Source organism: Panthera onca, chromosome B1 (genome assembly GCF_046562875.1).
Source record: "Panthera onca isolate mPanOnc1 chromosome B1, mPanOnc1 haplotype 2, whole genome shotgun sequence".
Classification (NCBI taxonomy): Eukaryota; Metazoa; Chordata; class Mammalia; order Carnivora; family Felidae; genus Panthera; species Panthera onca.
In genome coordinates, this window is record NC_138342.1 from 122,018,797 (window position 1) to 122,033,245 (window position 14,449).

At 39.5% G+C, this 14,449-nt stretch overlaps 1 protein-coding gene across 1 annotated transcript in view; it reads right to left on the bottom strand.

Moving 5' to 3' along the window:
- Positions 1–1,416: 1,416 nt before the first annotated feature.
- Positions 1,417–14,449, bottom strand: part of FREM3 (FRAS1 related extracellular matrix 3) — a 97,792-nt gene continuing 84,759 nt past the window's right edge. Inside the window, exons 7-8 of the mRNA XM_060654079.3 lie at positions 5,137–5,286; positions 1,417–1,971 (exon numbers count right to left, since the gene is read on the bottom strand). Coding sequence (XP_060510062.3) covers positions 1,730–1,971; positions 5,137–5,286 — 392 coding nt within the window. The 3' untranslated portion in view covers positions 1,417–1,729. The remainder of the gene's footprint in view (positions 1,972–5,136; positions 5,287–14,449) is intronic.

Sequence of the window (14,449 nt, forward strand, 5' to 3'; positions counted from 1 at the left end):
GTTGTATAGAATACACCACGTTAAATCCTAGAAGCCTAAAAAAAGTCATTTTGCTTCCAGGCATGTCTTCCTGGGAGGAAATTAGGAATCGAACAGACTGACCTCACAGAAAGCACTGTTGGTAATGTTACCCAACAAAAATGTTGCATGCATAAACACTGCATTCTTCTCGATGGAGTTCCTTCACCAAGGACAGAATGAGAGACAGAAGGGTGGGGGGAAGAGGTCGAGAGAGAATGGCTGAAAAACACTGGAAGACCGGGATTAATTTCAGGTTCAAACTAGAATCCTCTGTGGCTTTCTGTATAAGGCTGACAATGTGGACTTATCATGGGCACAGAGGTGCTCAATGGGAAGTTTAGGATGGTTGCTTCACTTGGGGACTGTTGGGTGTACCTAAGAGTTACCCTGGCCAATACATAGTTTTTTCATTACTTAAAAAAAAAAAACCATTTATGAAGCGTTCATATCTTTTTGACACATTGGAGAAGCCCAATAAATATCTGTTGAATTGAACTGAATTTAAAAGATTTTTGATCCTGGTAACTGGGCAAATTATAAGATGAGGGAGAGTGATTTTCTGTTGATAGATAAGTACTCAGACAGGAATTAGAACTGGAAATCAAGTCCAAATTTCTCATTTTAAGGAGAAGTGAGGTCAAGAGTTACAAGGTAGCTTGGAAAAATCTCCTCTCTGGTTGGAGAAGCTGATGTTGTCTGGTAAGGAAGCAAAACCCAGGTTGATGACAGGGACTTCTCTACCTAAATACATAGATCACGTGGCAGCCAAGGGCCTTCTCGTCCCCTTCACTATCTGTGGGGAAGGCTTCTTGAAATGTTTTGTTTTGTTTTGTTTTGTTTTTTGGAACGGTTCTTATGTGCAATGTTGGCTTGCAAATAGGTTAAGTCATGTCTGAAACAGATTTAAAAAGCGTTTGTCAAAGAAATACCTAAAAGATATGACGGGAACGAAGATGTGTTTTTCAAAATAGTTGGGAAACTCGGATTTATGGGGTATTAGCTAAGGCATGCTGTCGGTAATTTATATTGCCAACTTTAAACTTCTTTAAGAACTAATTGGGCAGTTTAGGGATTATGCAACTCTTCAACTTTTCTTTCTTCTCTTTTTTGATACATTAAAAAAATCATTTTATTGCTTTTTAAAAATCATCTTTTATAAAGGCATTTGCAAAAGAAGGGAGAGGTGATGAAAGGATTTTCCTACCTAAGTGGCTCTGATAAAAGGACTTGTGGAGGAAAATTGAGCAATTCGCAAAAAGGAGATTTCAGCGTATGGGCAAATTTCAGTTAGGGCACTCTTATCACAATAACCTGAAAAACTGAAAGAGGGTGACAGTATGTATGTGGGTGAAAGGTGCTTCACGTTGAGCATCAATTGGCAAAGAGAAGCCGACCCTTTTGTTCTTAACTCTTGATTTAATTGATGACAATGTTTTTCACAAGCTTTAGAAGCAAAGTAAAAGAAAATAGGAAAAGGAAAACAAGAACACAGTCTAATCTTTTGTGGGCTCAGTCCTCTCTCTGTATATGTGCATATCTCTATACCCATACAGTCACATAAGCTATATTTGTGTATATCACCAGCATACATATAACATCAATAACAGTACAATATCATTGATATTCCAGAGTTGCTAAGCTGTTAATACAGTACAGTTTCATTCTGTTGTTAGGAGACATATTTTGGCTGTTAAGTCCTTAAAGTCTTTCAATCAAAGGAACTACAAGTACTCTGCTTACAGTCAGTGATGGTGTCATTGATGAAAATGGTGGTTTTATTTGGTTCTCCAAGCACTGCACCCACTGGCATCTGGAGAACTAATTCAAACCTCTCTGGACCCTCCAAGATGGGTTGTCCCAGGTCATCAAGGATTGTCACTTGGAATATCTGCATATGCACTCCTGGTGCAAAGCCCAGAATTCGGCTGACGCCAACATAATCTATTCCGGCTAGTGGGAAAGGAAAGGTCAAGAGTGAGACTGTAGGATTCACTTTCACAAGTTTTCCTTCAAAGAAAAATTTTCTTCAGGGAATAATCACATTCTCCTATATACACAGCAACTTCAGAATCATATTTTGTGGGCTCAACCCCCAGAAAGAGAAAGTTTCCATATTCTACTGAATGCCATGATAGTCTCTCATCCATGAACATGGGCCATCCTCATCAGTGTTCTCCATGTTGAGACCAGGCACATCACTTTTTAAGTACTTCCACAAAAATCCCACTGATAGACTGAAGGTTCTCTGAAGGCAACTTCAATTTGTAGTGAAATTTTTATCTTTTTAATTTTTATTGTTAAGATAACTATCAGGAATTTAATTTTCATTAGGTTTCACTCATTCACCTTTGCTAGATATTTGGTTAACCTTATCACATTCTGCTCAATTTTACTAAGTCATGGAGTTGGTGCCACTTTCTGCGTTATTAATTATTTTGTAAGTTAGTTCACCTAATCATATAATTTCTTTGCTACTTATTTAAAAAAGTCATCAAATGTAAAGACAGCGGTAAATTATAACCAGTAGAATACAATAGAAGACCCTAGGTAATATAAATATATTAATAAATCGAGGAACAGAATATTTATATTGTCTCAAGGTATCTCTCCATAAAATAATTATTAATTGCAAAGGAAGAAAAATAACTTCACAGTGGGGAGACCTGGAAGATACCACTTAACCAAGTGATCAAAGTTAACACCACCATTAATAGGATAAATGGAAATGGTGTGCCATTTGATTGGCTCCAGTGACAACACAGTGTCATCTCTGCAACTTTCCTGCCAAAGATGCAGAGCCTGAATCTAATTATAAGGAAACATCAGACCTGGTGGATCTTGAATGAGGTGTTTGGATTAAATTGCAGTAATTTTATCAAGTTAATTTCCTGATTTTATGCTTGCATTGTGGTCATAGAGGAAAATATCTTTGTAGGAATGGCATTCTAAGTTTTCAGAGAGATGGTTCCAAATTTATTGACAACCTACTCTCGATGGTTCAGGAAAAAAAAACCCTGCTTTTCCTGTACTTGTCACTTTTCTGTGAGTTTGAGATTGTTGCAAAGATATTTTTTAAAAAAGCCATTAAATAATTACATTTAAGAAAGACAAAGCAAGATTATGCTGAAAAATACCAGGGCAGGAGAACAAGGAAAAGAGACTTTTGGATCTTTTACACTTTGGTTCAGGTCTTGAGTCTATTGCTTACTTGTACCAACTACTGAAACTCTCTGAGTCTCAGTTTCTTTAATTGCAAAATGGGGTAATTATTGCTATTTTACAAGGTTGTTGTGAAGATTAGAGATAATACAGCAAAGATTCTAGCATGGAGTCTGGCAAATAGTAGGCATCTAGTACAAAGAAATTATAATTATTATTTATGTAACAAGTTATAATGATATAGTATAACTATGTATGCATAATTATTATTGTTAATTAACCAAGCTGAGCAGAAGCATTACTTAAAAAAAATTTTTTTTTAACATTTACTTATTTTTGAGAGACAGAGACAGAGCACAAGCAGGGGAGGAGCAGAGAGAAAGGGAGACACAGAATCCGAAGCAGGCTCCTGGCTCTGAGCTGTCAGCACAGAGCCCGACGTGGGGCTCAAACCCATGAACTGTGAGATCATGACCGGAGGCGAAGTTGGGCATTCAACTGACTTAGCCACCCAGGTGCTCCACAGATGCATTATTTCTATTAGTCCATCCCCACCTGAGAGCTAGCAGAAGGGTCATTACTTGTATGCAAAGGGATTATCTAAATGAATTCGAATTTTATTTTCCCAACCATAAGTAAAATAGCCCAATAAGCCAATTAGTCTATTTATTTTTGTTTCCACAAACACATAGAGAGTGAAAAATGACCTCTGTAAATTAAGAAAAAGAAAGAAGAGAAAAGAAAAAAAAGCAAGAAGAAAAAACCAAAAACCTACTAAAAAACCTTTTAAGGATCATTACTGGTTTCATGTACCATGTGCTATGATATAATCACTGGAGAGTTATAACATGTGAATTCTTCCAAGAGCAAGCACCGTGCTCTAAATCTGTCTTTATTTTCCTTCTTTATATTCCTGTTTATGGGTACATGCTGAAACTGGGTTTACAATTTGAGAGGTCAATATAGATTTTATTCTCTTGATGCTTCATTAGTTAGTGTAGACTTTAATATTGCTGGGTTTTATTTGCAAGATTTGTGCTTTTATCTTAAAATATTCTCATGTGCCTTGGATATCCTGAACTAACTGATTGTCCATGACCCAGGAGACTAAAAGGTCCCAGATGACAAATGAGAAAATGTGGATATCATTGTAGATGGAAATTCCCCTTTCTTTTCCTGTTGAACTATTCTGTGTTTTGGGTTTTTGTTTGTTTGTTTTATTTTTTGGTAAAGCAGCTGACAGGCTTGCCAGAGCAGGTAGTATCCAGAACTGTCTAGCTCCACTGTCAGCCAGGCCTTAATTGTCCATATCAAGAGGGGCAAAGGTGAGTGGGCCATGAAGACACGATGCTTAGGCCAAGGAAAATGCCTGAGTCAGAGTGCAAACCTCCTATCCTTCTAGGATCTAACAGTACCTGGGTTTCCCCAGGAGACAGGCCTGATTCAGCCATTAAAGAGGTATTTTGGTCTGAAACACTGTTATGAACAGCTTATAGTATCTACAAATATTCTGAACTTCAGAAAATTAATTTGGGTCCATGACAATCCAATGGGTAATGAATGGATCATAAAGTCTATTTTATAAACAGCAAAAGTCATTACATACACAGACCATCTATGTGCTCAGGTAGGAGAAACTTAAAATCAGGGTCCATTAACAAAGACCAGGCATACTACACTTAACAGACTAGTCTCCACCCTATACATATATCTTGATAATGATATATTTTTTATTTAAAAAAATGTTTATTTTTGAAAGAGAGAGAGAGCATGAGAGGGAGGGGACAGAGAGAGAGGGAGACAGAGAATCCCAAGCTGATAGCACAGAGCCTGATGCGAGGCTAGAACTCATGAACCATGAGATATGACCTGCACCGAAATCAAGAGTCAGATGCTCAACCAAATGAACTACCCAGGTACCCCATGACACATTTTTTAAAAAAATGGTCCTCTCACCTTCTGCTGATGCTGGCTCTGTCTTCCTGGAGCGCACAGTGACAGATGATGCTTGTGAAAGGTCAGGGCCTGTCCTCCAGACACAGATCTCTAAGGAGCCAGCACTTTCATAGACATGATACTCAGCATTCCCAAAGTGCAGGGTAGGCTCTAGGGAGGCACCAAAGGACAAATTAAGAATACTTCAGCCCACCAGGCCAACTATCTCATTAGCCCTGTGACCCTGGATGTTTGTCACAATCATCAGACTTGACAGATCCCACAGACTGGAGAAGGAAAAAACAACATACACACACACACACACACACACACACACACACACACCCATGTCAGAATCACATGCCACAAATTTGACTCCAGGAGGTTCAGTGAGATAAGATCAGCTAGAATTCTACTCACTTTTCTGTTTCAAGAGATTTCTGTCATACAAAGAAATTTCTCTGTTGGGGAAAATTGGCCAACTAGCTGTAACTCAAGCAAGTCAGTTATTGTTTGGGAAAGGATGGTGGGGAATTTACAAGGCTTTTTCTCAGGAGAAAGTGCTCTTTATGTTGAGGGACAGTCTAGCCAGGGTTCTGAATTTGAGGACTGCTGCTGTTCCTTTTTTCATAACACTTGTTGATCACAGGGATAGACAGAAATCCTAGGGGGTGGCAGGATCCCATGAGCTGAGATGCCAGAAATGCTCCACTGGAGGCAGAGAAGGGGGTCCCTAGATAGAGTAGGTTGAGGAAGCCAAAGTGGAAATCAGACTTTAGGGGGCAGGTAGAAGGGTAGCCTATATTCCTCCTGAAGGGAGGAAAAGTTTGACAATGAGAAAGTTAGGACTTTTATGGGTATACCTATTTATATCTTGTTCTCGGTGTTTTAAAAAGTAGCCCATGAACTTAGCTGACTATTTAAAGCTTACACAGGTTTAGCTAGCTGTTATACCAGACAGCTATACTAGCTGTCATGGAAAGGTTTTAAAATGAATGTTTGTGTAGACTGTGAAATCTGGAGGCAAGAAAAAAATGTAAACACCAAGAAGCAGCTTCACCATGGAGGAATGACCCCCGAGAGAGTAAATGGAAAGTTAACATTATAGAGGTGACATCTTTGCAAGCATAATGCAACACGGGAGCATATCTGGATTAAATTTAAAATTTTGGAAGGTGGAAATCAAATTTAATAAGCATTATTTACTCAGGATGTATTTTAGTAGATTTCTTAATGCTGAGGAAAGTTTTACTCAAAGTTTTAACATGGCATACAAGACCTCTCCTTATCTGACTGGAGTCCATTTTTCTGGAATCACTGGGCACCACAACTGGCCCTGTGCCCTGTTGCACTAAACAGCTCACTGCATACCCAACACACTGGGTGTTTCTGGGCCTTCACTGTTGCTGGTGATTTTTCCTGAGCTGGAACTCTCTTCCCAAATATCCGATTTCACACATTTCTACTCATTCTTTAAGAATGTGATTAAGAGTTACCTGCTCTGGGAACCCATATATAACTTACTCAAGAAATTCGGCATTCTTTACCCCATGCTTCCTAACATTCTGAGTAGCTCTGTGCCTGAGGGGTGGGGCACCCTTGCTATGGGCTCACCGTAGATGGGAGGACTGCGCTCACAGAAGAGGGGGGGGGCATTCTGTCTTTTCTTCTTGCCTAGACCTTTCAAGCCATCTCCCCATTGCTGCCGATGAATATTTCAGATACTTCCAAGCTTGGGACAGGACAGAGGGAGGAAAGGCAAAAGGAGCAGGGAAGTTCTTTCTTAGTGGCTATCATCATGGTGATAACATGCTCTGGTCTTAGACGATGGAAGAAAACTGATTCTCTTTCTCACGGGCACTTTTGTGTGTTCTCTAGAGAGCCCTCACTCCTGTAGTTGTGTATTTCTCATTTGCTGTTCCCTTGATGAGGATGATGCATCTCTATTCTTGTGGGTCACTTAATCATTCCTCAGTCCATTAGCATTGGCAGTGCTTCTGCTTAGGCTCATTCACCCCTCTAGATGGCGCCTGCAGACAAGACCTAAGACGAGTTCATTCTGGCTCTCTCCCCTGTGTGCCTGGCTCACATTTGGTCCATGGCAACCTTTCTGCAACTGTTGCCTTGACAAACTCTAGGAATACTGTCTAATCCTGAAGCAGCCCCTCTTTTTTGCTCATCCATCAGAGCACCCAACCAGCTTGACTCCTACGTTGTGATTTTCCAGGTAGAGCCAAACGTCAATTCACTGTGTCCTCCATATTGTACAGGACACACATTACTTCCCAAATGGTCTCCTTAGAACTCTTTTTCTTAAGATATCTGGGTGGCTCAATCAGTTAAGCATCCAACTTTGGCTCAGGTCATGATCTCACAGTTCGTGAATTTGAGCCCTGCATCAGGCTCTGTACTGACAGCTCAGAGCCTGGAGCCTGCTTCAGATTCGGTGTTTCTCTCTACGCCCCTCCCCTGCTTGCGCTCTCTCTCTGTCTCTCAAAAAGAAATAAATGTTAAAAACATTAAAAAAAGAACTCCTTCTCTTGATTTATGACCTCTGTAAAAAGTTAAAATGTTAAAGCTACCAAGCTAACACGCTATTCTGTGTTTTTATGACAACCTTACACACTTCTCAGGGTCAGGGACTATAGTCCAAGCATACCCTCAGTGACACGGAGGCTGGTGTATTACAAGTACTGAAGAATTTGTCAAAAAAATCATTTTAACTCACTTCTGTTACATTTTGAACTTATTACAAAGGGTTTTTTTTTTGTTTTTTGTTTTTGTTTTTTTTTAGGTTGGGACAAAGTGATCTGATATTTTAGCACAGAACTTATTCTGTATTATGTATAGGGAAGGGCAAGAGGTAAGAAAGAGAAAACATACTTGGGTCATATATGTTGCTATGCAGAAAAAAAAATGTGCCAAGCCTCTAGGAATATAGTCAGATGTAAGATGTAAGAGGAGGATAGTGCCACTTGGAAGAAAAATAATGAAACCCTCCTGAGATGCTCTGTGTATGGCGCATCAGGAGATTTGTTGAAATGGAGAAAAGACTGCCTCTGTGTTGCCCAGCAGTGTCTCCAGTTATCTTTGTCCTAGGTCTGTCTAAAGAACTGAGGTGATGGCAGTAATCCTTAAGGGAAGGCAATTATGAGAGCATGACCCCATCACACTTAATGTTAATAGATGCGTTTTTATCTCCTTTCAAAGAAAATGATGGTTGTGACCCCAGCACACTTACGTTAAATTGATTCCACAGCCATAGATGTGTTTTGATCTCCTTTCAAAGAGAATGTCCTTTAAACAGAAATAGGGAAAAGGAGTATGACAAGTTGGGAAGTGAAGCGCTTACAAGAGATATGACTGGCATGTAATTCAGTGGAATTCAATGTCCAGATTCAGGGAATTTCATGACAAGATCCAGAAAGGACTTTCAGAGGAAGTGACAGAAGCACTATTGGTAAACATTGAGAAACCCCTCAGAACAGGGTAGATGTCAAAAGATGGAAGGTAGGAAAATGTCTTTTCAGTTGCCTCAGCAGAGAAAATAAAATCCAGAAGCAAACTGGTAAGCTTAATCTCTAGAAAAATTCTCGAACAGTTTATTTAAAATGATTTCTGAATTCTTAGGAAAGAAAGAGGTGATGCCTATGAGTCAATATGAGTTCTTTAATATCAGGCCTCACGAAGTCAAATTCAATTTTGTTTTGTTCAGTTAAACACCTACTGAACATCCCCTCTGTGCTCTAAGCACTGTGGTAGCTAATGGGGATATAGAGGAGTAGGTATATTTTGCCCTCAAGGTATTTTTGGTATAAGAGGGCAGCCACACCAGTTTCAATCAGCTGACCCCTGCGTGCTTGGACAAGAGAAGGCACAACGTCAAGGCTCAAAGGAGGAGTCCTGGGAGGAATAAAGCTGTGCTGGATCTGAGGATGAAGGAGAATGGACCAATGGGAAAGCTGGGAGGAATGTTCCAAACAGAGTGGCTAATACGGAAAAAGGCACATAAGCCTGAAGAAGCCTGGTGTCTGGGGAGAAATACAAGCCTTTGTTTCCTAGTGATATATGAGATGAGAGTAAAGGGATATTGGGAATGCATTAGAGAGGAAGGTAGAAGCCAGATACTGCAGGGACTTGGATCAATTTGAAGTAAATGAGTCTTTACTTTTTAGACTCTATAGAACGTGGGAACCGATTTTAAGCAGTGGAAAGGTGGTTGGTTTTTGCTGTTGTTTTCTGTACATCTGTCTAACTTCAGTGTGAGCTACAGATTGAAGGAAGAGTTAACGTTACCAAGTAGGAAGCTACTGCAATTACCAGGTGACACATGAGCATGGTTTGAAGTACATACTAGTATTAAGGTTGAAGGGGGAGATGAATGGGGTAAGTGTCCTGAGCAGCACCCAGTGGTTGGATGTAGGCAGCTTCTAGGATGCCCTGGGGGTGTGGGAGTGGAATTGTCGATAACTTAGTTGGGAATATAGGGGGGGAAATAGTCTAGACCAGGAGTAAGAGAGGGCAAGATGATGACATCTGATGGGATATCCAAGTAGACAGGTCTAGAAAGGTTTAATGTGTGAATCTGGAGTTCAAGAATCAGGGCTCGAGATAAGATTTGAGGGTGTTAGGCACACAAGTTGGAGTCCATCCTGTATAGATGATATAATCATCCAATATGGATGAATAAAGAGAATTGTAGTGGCGGAATCAACCTTTAGGGAAACTGGCAGAGGGGAAAAAGTGCAAAAGAGAAACAAAAAAAAAAAAAAAAGAAAGAAGAGAAAGAAAGAAAAAGGAAGGACAGACAGACAGATGAATGAAAAAACAGATTGGTGGCAAGAAAGGGGGAACCAGGAGTATCAAGAGCAGAGAGTTTTGAGAAAAATGAGTGGTCACAAGGTCAAATGTGGTAAGCATTTCCAGAAAGATATGTGCAAGACAACAGTGGCAATCAGTGCAAAACAAAAAAATACATCTTACGAGACTTTAAGCTGCAAAAAGTGAACTATGGCACCCAAGTTTAAGAACAAAAACAGTGGGGTGTTTGGGTGGCTCAGTTGGTTGAGCATCTGACTCTTGATTTCAGCTCAGATCATGACCTCATGGTTTGTGGGTTCAAGCTCCACATTGGGCTCTGTGCTGATGGTGGGGAGTCTGCTTGGGATTCTCTCTCTCACTCTCTCTCTTTCTCTCTCAAAATAAATAAAAAAACTTAAAAAAAAGAACTGAAATAATTTTTTCTATTTATGAAGCCTGTGGCAATTGTATTGTAATATGAACAAGCCTATACAGCACAGTGATACTCTTTCTTCTGAATGGTTTCCTAGTTTTACAGCACAGAAAAAGGTCTTTCAGGTTTTAAAACCATTTATGTGTTGAACTTTATCTTGGTCTTGCAACAGTATTAACCACATAAAAAAAATGTTGGATGTGCTGATTTCACCAAAATGACACCTTGTTTATATGCAATTTCTTTACACAATTTTTCTTTACAATGTTTTCTTAAATCTGTCATCATTCTGTTCAATACCCATTCAATGATAAAGATACTAATCTATGTGGCAATCTTTATAGGCAAATTTTATGCATGTTATACAAATCTTATTGCCTCAGGACAAAACTAACAGCCCTCTATGAAACTGGACATCAATTCTTTCTTTGTAGCAGATTACAAGTTTTCAAATCACATCATAAAAACTGAAAGAAACCTCCTCAGTAGAAAACAGGAACCTGCTATAAGTGTTTAAATATAAAACAGACACAATTTGCTAATTAAAAGTGTCCTCAGGGGGCTCCTGGGTGGCTCAGTCAGTTAAGCGTCTGACTTCCGCTCAGGTCATGATCTCACAGTTCATGGGTTCAAGCCCCACATCCGGCTCTGTGCTGACAGCTTGGAGCCTAGAACTTGCTTCGAATTCTGTCTCCCTCTCTATCTGCCCCTCCCCCACTCACACCCTGTCTCTCTCTCCCTCAAAATAGATAAACATTAAAAAAAAAAGTGTCCTCAGTTTCCTCCTGCCCCTGGTACAGGGCCAGTGGAAGTTAGGGTCTGAAGCCTATCACGCATTCATTTAGCTAATACTTATTGGCCATACTCTGTGGTATCTGCCCTCATCAGTTGCTGTTTTTTATAAGGGATTCTGTGGTAGTGCAGGGCCAGGATCTTGGATGGTTCAGTTGCCTCTGCTCCTGAATGATTTCTTTTCTTAGAGTTACTCCATGGTAGTTGCCTTTACAAAGGTATTCCTGTAGATGACCCATCTGACAAGGGGATATTTGATCTCTGTTTAAGGAAGCAAAACACTTCTCAGAATCTAGCTAAATAGAATAACAACATTTCATCCCTTAAAAGGTACAGCACAGGGAATACAGTCATTGGTATTGTAATAGCGTTGTGTGGTAACAGATGGTGGCTACACTTGTGGTGGGCACATCATAACATAGAGACTTGACCATCACTATGTTTTACCCTTGAAACTAATGTAACATTATGTGCCAACTATACGTCAATTAAAAAAATTATCTAAAACAACCCAAACCAACCAAACAAAAAAACCCATTGCATTCCAATTCTAATTAGAAAAAAAAAAGTTTTCCTTCAACTGGCTTGGCCACATCTTTAGACTGCTGGATAGTTGGCCTAAATGAAAACCTACTTCTGCTACAAGATGATGGACTCGACATGTCTGAACAAAGAAAGCATTATTGGTTCTTAACAAGTGCCCAGACTATGGCAAATTACACACAAAATCCTAACCCTGGAAAATGAGTGTGCACTTTGCTCAATATTTTCCCAAACCATCAATTTTGTAAGACACTTGTTATTCCTGACTGAAACGACAACTATATTACTGCCTGAGATAGACTACACATTAGAGTTTGATAAAAGTTTAGTGCTTAAAAACTGAATTAGAGGAATTGTCATTTAACATCGGTATTCCAAAAGATTATAATCACGTGGTAGGCACACGTGGCTATTTCTCAAGGAGAAGGTAAAATGGTACCATTCAAAGGAACCAGTAGCATCATGAATGGCAAAATCTCTGAATACCTTTAAGTCTAGTGACTAAAGTGGAAGAAGCACCCATAGCAGTCATTCAGGGGCAGTTGTTACCTGAGCGCCACCGCCGGGACCTGAAAGGGGAGGAAGTCACACCTTAGAATTTTACAGAATACCTTTGCTGAAATATCATTAATTCTGACTGTGGAATTGGGATGTTTTAGGGCACTTACTCAGTACAGTCCATCTGGGGCTACAGGGAACGTGACTGTGCAGCCTCAGCAGAGTGGGGCTAGATTAGTATGGTCACATCTGTAGCAAAATTGCTTTATGAAGTTTACTCTGTGTGGGACCTAGAAAAGAGAAAGCAGCCAGAAGAAAGAATGGGCTGTCCATTCCAGCATGTTAAAAGGAAGAGTATTCTGACCATGGACCCTGAGAGTCCAGGACTCCTGACAGTCTTTGCCCAGGCTAGATAGAGGTGGTTCTGTGGCTTGATGGCATTGCTAAGATGCACATCAAACAATTTCCTGCTTATAAGGTCGTTGCCCATGTAGTCTCCTTTAATGAGTGGGTACTGGGGTTTTCTAAGCTTAGCAAAGTGCTCCGTCATCAATAAATGTTAAAGGATCTGAATGCAAGTTTCCTGGATTCAACCATTACTAATAGTGACTTGCTCAGAAAAGTATGTAGCGATTAAGATTGTTTATACCGAACTAAAAATCTTCCATTAGTTCTGTACATGACTGTTTCCCCATTCAAAAGATGTCATGATTTTGAGAAGTCTAAGTAGAGATCAAGTCAGATGTGACAGGAAGGCAAGAGAAAGACCTTATTTGACTTTGTGGTCCTGTGCTAAGTGCACAGTAGGTCACTATAAATGTTTCTTGAATGACTTAATTACTTAAGAATCTACTAAAATCATTACAAACAATACTGTAAGTTAACAACTGTATCATATACTGGATTTTGTGTTAATTTTCTTCCTTTTTGTTCTATTTTTTCCCCTTTCTTTTTATATTTAGCATTGGAGAGTGACACCATTTCTCCATTCTAAACATGGTAAGATTTAAAACTACTAAGGTTTTTAGGGGTACCTGGATGGCTCAGTCAGTTGAGTGTCTGACTTCAGCTCAGGTCATGATCTAGCAGTTCATGAGTTGTGAGTTCAAGCCCCACATCGGACTCACTGTTGTCAGCACAGAGACCACTTTAGATCTTCTGTCACCCCCTCTATCTGCTCCCCCTCCACTTGTGCTCTCTCAAAAATTAAAAAAAAAAACATTTTGAAACTACTAAGGTTTTAAAGTAAAAAGTAAGTGGGGATATGTCAGGACTCAAAGAGAAAGTATTTCTCTTTGAGGGATTAGGACATGGACTTATTTGAGGGCCATTATTCAGCCTACCATATTGACCAATAGACTTGAATGTCCACCCCTTTGACAGTTACTCATTTCTTACTGTACACACAAACACTGAGATTTGGGTTAAGAAGCTCGGTCCAAGCTCTTCCATAAGTTGGGTCCAAGAGTAAACTCACTTTTGAGCACACCAACAAAGTCATAGTCCATTCTGAGCCCTGTGAAATTTCTTGCTTAGCTCTGATGTCTGTTGGATCACTTATGCTCATCTCTGGTATTTGTAGTTTTGCAAGACACTCTGGTGTTTTGATAAACTCTTAAAAAGTGTTAGGGAAAGAGGTTGTAAGAAATATACTTCTCACTGGGAAAAAAAAAGAGAATCATTGAAGGTTGGACAATCTTATTCTTTACTTTTGCTTTAGTTTTTCAGGATGATTTTTAAGAAAAATTTCTTCCTAAATGTGTGGGTAAAATTGCAATGTACTTCCTTATCAAAGTGTAACTCATTATATGCTTAGAAAATGTTACAGCATGAAAAACTATATAGTGTACAGATATTATTTTGGGGGATCTCCTAGAACCCAAGTAGAAAAAATAGCATGAGTCAAACAATAGGAATTTATTTATCTGGAGGAAGCCTTGGAGAAACAGAAAACAAAATGGGTAGCCTGAATCAGAAGGCCATTCAAATTCAGTGATTAGCCATTTTACCTGATTTTTTAGGAGCAATATTTTAACACAAATTTTTAAGTTCATGACAACAGTTAAAAAATACTCAAATATTCTATAGGGTATTTCATTTTATAGGTATGAGTAATGATTAACTAAAGCCTTAAGAAGGACTTCAAGAACCGTCAAATTCTAGGGGCGCCTGGGTGGCTCAGTTGGTTAAGCATCCAACTCTTGATTTTGGCTCAGGTCATGCTCTCACGGGTTCATGATATTAAGCCCTGCATCGGACTCTGTGTTG